The sequence below is a fragment of the Marmota marmota genome, unplaced genomic scaffold (genome assembly GCF_001458135.2).
Source record: "Marmota marmota marmota unplaced genomic scaffold, marMar, whole genome shotgun sequence".
Classification (NCBI taxonomy): Eukaryota; Metazoa; Chordata; class Mammalia; order Rodentia; family Sciuridae; genus Marmota; species Marmota marmota.
Genome location: NW_026000229.1, coordinates 11,257,871 through 11,265,671, shown reverse-complemented (window position 1 = coordinate 11,265,671; position 7,801 = coordinate 11,257,871). Strand labels below are relative to the sequence as shown.

Sequence of the window (7,801 nt, the reverse complement as noted above, 5' to 3'; positions counted from 1 at the left end):
TACCATGTCGGGCTAGATCAAGGTTTAATCTTGATCTGGAAATGTTGCTGATATGATTATGTTTTATAGCCTGATTTCCACCAATAGGATAAAAAGCAAAAGAACAATTCTCAAATTATCTTGAAGTGAAATATTTACAACAGAAAACAGGCAAGATCTGAAAATTTATAGCACATCAAAGCATATTTTTAGGCCACAAAGCAACTCTTAGCAAATATAAAAAAATAGAGATAATACCCTGCATATTATCAGATCACAATGGGATGAAATTATAAATCAATGATAAGACAAAAAGTAGAAACTACTCTAACACCTAGAGACTAAATAGTTCACTATTGAATGATGAATGGATAGTAAAAGAAATAAAAAATACTTAGAAGTAAATGTATCATAATCTTTATGGCTGTACAGTAATCTATTGTAGAGATGTGGTATAATTTACTAAAACATTCCTTATTACTAGGAATGTTTGAATATAAATTTCCTGGGTGCATATTTGTTTGCTTCTTCATATTAAAAGTTTAGGAGCAGCATTTCCAGGATGTATTAAGCTAATGGAGCATGATTTAAAGAAAATATCTAAAGTGAGGCAGAGAGAAACAAAAGGAAAATGGAAAATAAATTCTTGTAATAGATATAGGGCATAAGATCAAAAGGTATAACATAATATTTGCATAGTCCAAGAGCAGGAAATAGAGAAAATGAGGTAGAGGAAGTATCTGAACAAATAACAGCGAAGAATTGATCCAAATGAATAGAAGGTATTAACACGGTTGCAAAAGTATTATGAACCCTTTGCACTTATCAAAACGAAAACAAAACTAAATCTATGTATTATGGTTAAATTGGAAAATAAAAAGTAGCCAGAGGGGGCAAAGATATATTCCCTTCAAAGGAGCAATCGTAAGACAATGTTTCAAATCTTGGGAATACAGAAAAGACTGGAAGTAAAATGATGGTGAAAGACATAATATGTACATGTTAACCAAAAGAAAGCTAGTGCCACTATGTGCACTGTGTACCTAATAACAAGGCCTCAAAATATATAACACAAAATTGTTCATATTATATTAAATGTATTAATTTAGAATCACAGTGGGAAATTGTAACATACATCTCTTACTAATTAAATAACTAGACAGAAATACCAAAAGGATATAGGAAATTTATGATTAAAAGACAAATATGGAACACTGTAACCAACTGCATAACACACACTCACTTCAAATGCATATCGAACACATAAAAGCCTCTGTTTGGCCCAATACAAATTTTAACAGATTAAATCCATATATTTTATTTTCTCTGGCTATGGTATAATCAACCTAGACATCCATTATAAAATAATGACTACAAAATGTGAATGTTTCAAATTTAAAATGTACTTCTAAGTGGCCTTTCAATTAAAAAGAAAATCACAATGGAAACTAGAATGTTTATACTAAATAATAATAAAAATCCTCCACATCTAAAACTTGTAGGATTCAGTCAAGCATGCTTAAATAAGAATTTATAATCTTAAAAAAAAATTTTTTTCAGCTGTCGGACACAATATTTTCCCCCCATTGGCCACAATACCTTTATTTTATTTATTTATTTTTGTGTGATGCTGAGGATCTTATTTTTCTCAAATCTCGCATGTGCTAGGCGAGTGCTCTATTGCTGAGCCACACCACCAGCCTGGGAATTTATAATCTTTAATGCACATGTTAGTTTGGAAAAATTAGGTAGACTTGATATATTGTCATTATTAACATTATGCAGAGAACTATTCCACAAAATTTCTCTGAAATCTATTCATTGCAGAGCAAGATTTTCTCTCTAGCAACACTATTCTACTGAATTCTAGCAGAATTTCCAGGATGTATTAATCTAATGGAACTTAGAAAATATCTAAAGGAGGGCTAGATTTAAACAGGCCTGTCACCAAAAAAGCTATTCAAATGTTCAATTAACATTAGAAAGTGTGTTTTGTTTCCTTACTAATTTCATTAGTAATCAGGAAATGCAAAGTAAAATAACTACTACACATATTGTACATGGACTCATGTGAAAAACTAGCAATCCTAAATTTAAGTAAGAATGTGGAACAGTGTGAGCTCTCTAATACTGCTAGTAGAAATACAAACTGTTACAACAATTTTTGGTATAATCCACTAAAGTTTAATATAATACTATGGGTGATATACATCAGAAATGTATATACAAGTGAATCAAAAGACATGTACAAGAATGTTTATTGCAGTGGTATTTATAATAGCCCCAAACTGGTAACAACCTGATGTCCTAAAACAGGAGACAGGTAAACAAATTTTTGTATTTTCATATAATGGAATATTCTATATAAAGATGAAAACAAATTATAGCTATTTGCAACCATATGGATAAATTTCACAAACATGTTGACCAAAAGAAGTCAGATGCACACACACAAGAAAAATGCCTACAGTATTACATTTATATGAAATCCAAAAAATATAACTTGGCTGCCTTTATGCGGGGGGGAAGCACTGGGACTGAAGTGATAAAGGAACTCTTGTGGTACCAGAAGTGTTCTATTTCTTTGTCCTGGGTTGTTGTTACACATGTTCAATTTGAGATAATTTAATGACTGGCTGACTTAAGATTTGTTTACTTTTCTATATTTTTACTACACTTCACCTAAACAGTTTTAAAAATGCAGTTTTTTTTAAGGACACAAAATTATGTCAAAGAAAACTAATCATTGCTTTATGAGGAAAAAAATGTCAGCCAATGTATAGTGCCCCTGAGAGCCCCTTTCTTTCCTCTGAGGTGGCCTCTTATTTTTCTCAAGTCTCTATAAAGGGAACATTTGTATTTCTATCTGAAACACATAGCACCCAGGAGATTGTTTGCAATAGTGCCATAATAATGTTGTACAGCTCTAAGTCATATATACTCTACTAGGAGAATAGAAAAAGCCATGGTTGGGTAATTATTTACCTAGTATCCCTCGATTGCATATCTGTCCTTTTATACTCTGCTCTATTAGTTGGGGCTGGGACTCTGAAAACTATTTGTCAATTGGCATCATGTTAGGTTCTGTCAAGCATAGAATGTATTAAAATAGGATTTTAAGTCACACTAAAAATAATAATGTTGTAGAGTATCAGACATTTGATCTTCAGACTGTGAAGAAAGAGTCAACATAAGCAAACTTTCTTTGTGATGTTCTTACTCTTTTCATCCAGACTAGGATAGATTTTATTGCTATCAGTTTGAGTTATTTTTTTCCTCATATATTTTTAAAGTGACTATTATTAGAACTTTATATAGTATCCTATTGACTCAGCGAGTATATCAATGTAATATAGGTTGTTAGAAATTTTGGCTGGCTAGTCTTACTAATTGGAAAACAGATTTGGTAGTCTGGATCTGTTTCTCAGTGGGTATTCTTTGTTGTATTATAACACTTTCTGTTGTTTCAAACTAGCCTGGCTTCTCCCAAATTTTTATTTGGTGGCACAATTACAGGGCATAAAAATGGTATGGGAAGTGTGGTGTATGTTTAATATCTATCTCTTACTATAATCTGTATTCATTTATTTTTTTAGGGGTTCTTTTTTTGCCATAAGATTTATTTTTATTTTTTTAGTCATACATGACAGCAGAATGTATTTTGACATATAATACATACATGGAATGTACATACATCAATCATAATGTCTATTCTATTCTGCTGCCCTTCCTTGTATTCATTTATATATGGATGTACATGTACATGTTTGGAAATATTTGGAAAGGTAGTGATGGTACATAGCTGGTTCAAGGAAAGGGCAGGTGTCTTGATATGTATACAGCCTGGTAAAAGGGACACTGGTAGAGAATTGAAATTTCTATTATACAGTGAAAAAAGTGCTTTTATAGTCAAGTAATCACACCACAGATATTTTTTGAATTCCTTGAAATTGCATAGTGTTCAAGGCATAGGCAATACAATGGTAAATAAATTAGATATGAACGCTGCTCTCATGGAGCATACATTCTAATGTGAGACAAATAAATAAATTACACATGTATTTCATAACAATTGTGATCTGTGCTACTGAAGTATATAGAATATGTGAGTGATAACAAATAACTAAGCAATCATATAATTAATGGGAAAGATGTTTGAGCTTATTTCTAAAGAAGAACTTAATGGGAGATGATGGGGAGAGGCATAATTCCAGGGCATTACAGGAACATTTAAGCAAAAAAGTTTTCTTGGTAGGAAGGAATACAGTATGTCCCCAAACTGAAGAGGTCAGCACTACATTTATAAATGAACAACAAGGATATTCAAAGATAGTGGATTTGAATAGGACTGGTGTACCACACCCGGGACAAAAAGGATGCAGGGACATCAAATTGTGTTAATAATTTTATTCATCATCTAAAAAATTGCAGAATATCACTAAAGGGTTGTAAGCACCTGTTCCAATGTTGGAAACAGCTTGTTTTTGTACAAAGAGTTTGTCTGGCAAATTGGACCTAGAGTAAGGATTATAGGCCCATGACCTTCTGGATGAACTTCCTCATGCATAAAATTGTACATTTGGACTAGATAACACTAAAGTTTCCTTTGGCTCTAAAATTTCACAAATGTCTCAAGCCAAAATATGTTACAGGTTATTTGATTTCTTGGGAAAATTTGTCCATATCTAGAAATGAATACCTTTTATATCTAATTATGAGCCATAATTTAATCTAAGTAAGTGTAATCAATGTTTGTAAGGATTAGAAAAGCAGGCAGAAAGGGGGCAAGATGGGGAAATTCAGCTCATCAGGTACACTTACAATTAAGGCAGCTAGTCTCAGTAAAAAAAACAGGGTGGGAAGGGACTGTCTATCAGCAATCCTTATCTTCAAACAGTAGCTCTTCAGCATCCTTCCTCCATCATTTTTAACATATGTAATTGAAGTTCTTCACATTTATGTAATTTATTACAGTTTTAAGCATCTCAATACTTGAGAGATTTGCTCAAATTAAACCCTTTCTATTTTAAAACTCGGGAGCAATGCGTGAAGGCCATCCTACACTCTGAAGGACAGGGCTTGTGTGTGTGTGTTTTGGAGGAGAGGCAGGTAGAAATTAAAGTGTGAAAGCTAAATGGGACTTTGGGAATCACCTCTAAGGCATGCTCCTTATTTTACAGATGACAGCACAGAAACCTGTGAGGTGAGGTGCCCTTCCCAAAGTGATACTGAGTGGAGAGGCCTAGCCACAGTCCGGGGATCCTTCCAGGATCCTGGCTGGACTCTGAGGATTCCCTTTACTTCTCCCTGGCGCGTTCAGGAGGCTGGTTCCGAGCAGCCTCAGGACGCCTGGCTGCCTGCAGCTCTCCTCCCGCTTTCTCCCCCTGGGGAAGTGGCAAGGGCACCTGGTGCAAGGTGGGCATGGCGCCTGCCAAGAGTCTTTTGCGCTAGGAGAAGCGCAGTTTCTTCTGGATAATCGGAGACATCAAAACAGGCGGGGGCAGTTGATCGAGCAGTCATTGGCCCCAGCCGTCATTGGCAGCCGCACACGAAGGGATCCCACCTAGCCGCACGGCCGTGTCTCTGGGGAAGCTGAACAAGGACTTCCCAGACTTGGTGGTGTTGCCACAGTGGGCGGCCCCAAAGTGGGCCGGCTAGTTGGTCGCCTCAGGTGCAGGGTAGCCGGGGTCGGCGGCCCTCCGGACTTGAACACGCTTTTCGCTGCGGCCTCAGCGCGGCGGGCTCCCTGTCACTTGTAGACTCTGGGTCCGGCAGTTTTCTTCGCTGCCTCGGGTCAACCGAAGTGCCGAACTGGGCTCCAAATGCGAAGGTCTTTGATATCTCCCTCCTCCTCCTTTTCTTTCTCCTTCCCGCAATGCTTCCCCGCCAGCAGGTAGACAGGCAGAGGGATACAAATTTCGCGCGGGCGGTGTTGAGGTGGGCCCTAAAGAGCAACGGACCGGAAGTGGTGGTTGTCATAGCCACCGAAGTGTCCAGCCTTTCCCCATCTAATCCTCTTCCCAGTACTCTCTCTCTCCGTTTTTACGAAGCCAAGGAAAACAGAACCAGGAAGTGCTGACGCACCGGACCCTTACAAATACAACCAGATGTTATAACGACGGTTTGGGCCAGGCGATTTGGGAGGGGACCAGACCGGAAATGGTAGTTTCTATGGTAACCCCGGAGCGGGTTGCCTGGGAGATGACCTCTTGTGGTCTCTCTGAATCTCTGCTGTAGCGTCACCTAGAAGGCAGATCTAACATCCTGATCTGTCTCCTGCCATGATTCCCGGGAAATACCGCTCTGCTTCTGGCCGGACTGCAAACAACGTAGGTTGGGCCTTCCTATTTGGTCTTTCTTCTCATTGGTATTGTCCTTTCTGACTGGCGTCTTTGTCCTAGGTGATGGGCTGTGTTATTGGGACCAGGACCGCTAGGTCTACTCAAGCTATTGTCTGACTGAGGTTGAGGTTCCTGGGCTGGACCAAGGCGCTTGGAGAGTGTATAATGTTGTATGATGAATGTTCAAAGTCTGGTCCTGGATCTGGGCTCCCCAGAAGGTGGAGCTGGTCTGCTGTGTAAGACGCAGGTTCATTTAAATTCCTTTTACTAGTCAATTTCTTTTCTTTTCTTTTTAAATTGATAAAAGAATCTATTATTAGGTACGTCTACTTCCTTCACCTGCCCCATTTATTATTTATTTAGACCTGAAATGGTAACTGTCGAAAGCCCAGGATACCTCAGTGGAGGGTTAAATTGGTGCCGACATTTTGAACAAATCAGCGAGACCTTTTAATTCTTATATGTGATTTTATTGATTTCAGCAAATTCTCAGAAAATTATCATTTACCCGAAACAAACAAAAATGGAGCATTCTATTCTATTCTTTTTTTTTTTTTTTTTTTGGTAGAGTCTTCATCCCATTTTGGGGAGAGTGTGTGTGTATGTACATAATTTAAGAGCAAATTTTATGGTTTAATTTTTATATTTCAGGTGAACTGTGGGCTTCATCTGGTTATTCAAACATCATCGCTTCCTGAAAAAAACAAAGTAAGATTTGAGCATATTAATATTTCAATTGAAGATAAATCATTTTATGTTCTATACCAATAGTACTGTGATTTAAAGAGTATATTCTTTTTTTTTAGTTGTAGATGGACACAATACCTTTATTTTATTATTTTTATGTGGTGCTGAGGATCGAACCCAGTGCCTCACACATGCCAGGCAAGTGCTCTACCACTAAGCCGTAACCCCAGCCCCAAGAGTATATTCTTAACTGGAAACTTTAAGTATATTTGCTTTAGTCTCTAATGTAAAGTTTTTTTTTTCTGCCTGAATAAAACCAAAATTTGTCCTATTTTAAAAACTTAATGTCATTTCATTGATTACATGAGGTAAGTTTTTTGACACTTAAACATTTCTGAAATGAAGATCCTTCTTAAAATTGGTATCAGGGCAGAGGGGAAGGGAGGGGGCAGAGGGTTAGCAATGATGGTAGAATGTGATGGACATCATTATCCAAAGTACATGTATGAAGACATGAATTGGTGTGAACATGCTTTATATACAGAGATATGAAAAATTGTGTTCTATATGTGTAATAAGAATTGTGATGCATTCCGCAATCATGTATTTAAAAAATAAAAGCAATTAAAAAATTGGTACCAGGTCAGTTTAATTGAGAATTTTTTTTAACAGTGGATGAAATAAGGATATGTTTTATTACTGATGACATCTTATACTGGTTAAAATGTGGTAATTTGGGAGCATATAACTACGCATTCCTTTTTAATTTTTTTTTTTTTTTTTTTTTTTTTTTT

General features: G+C 36.6%; 1 protein-coding gene across 2 annotated transcripts in view; it reads left to right on the top strand.

Moving 5' to 3' along the window:
• Nucleotides 1-5,956: 5,956 nt before the first annotated feature.
• Nucleotides 5,957-7,801, top strand: part of Lrrc49 (leucine rich repeat containing 49) — a 186,974-nt gene continuing 185,129 nt past the window's right edge. For both annotated transcript variants that reach the window (XM_048793713.1, XM_048793712.1), the window contains exons 1-2: nt 5,957-6,308; nt 6,972-7,028. In XM_048793713.1, coding sequence (XP_048649670.1) covers nt 6,261-6,308; nt 6,972-7,028 — 105 coding nt within the window. In that variant the 5' untranslated portion in view covers nt 5,957-6,260. The remainder of the gene's footprint in view (nt 6,309-6,971; nt 7,029-7,801) is intronic.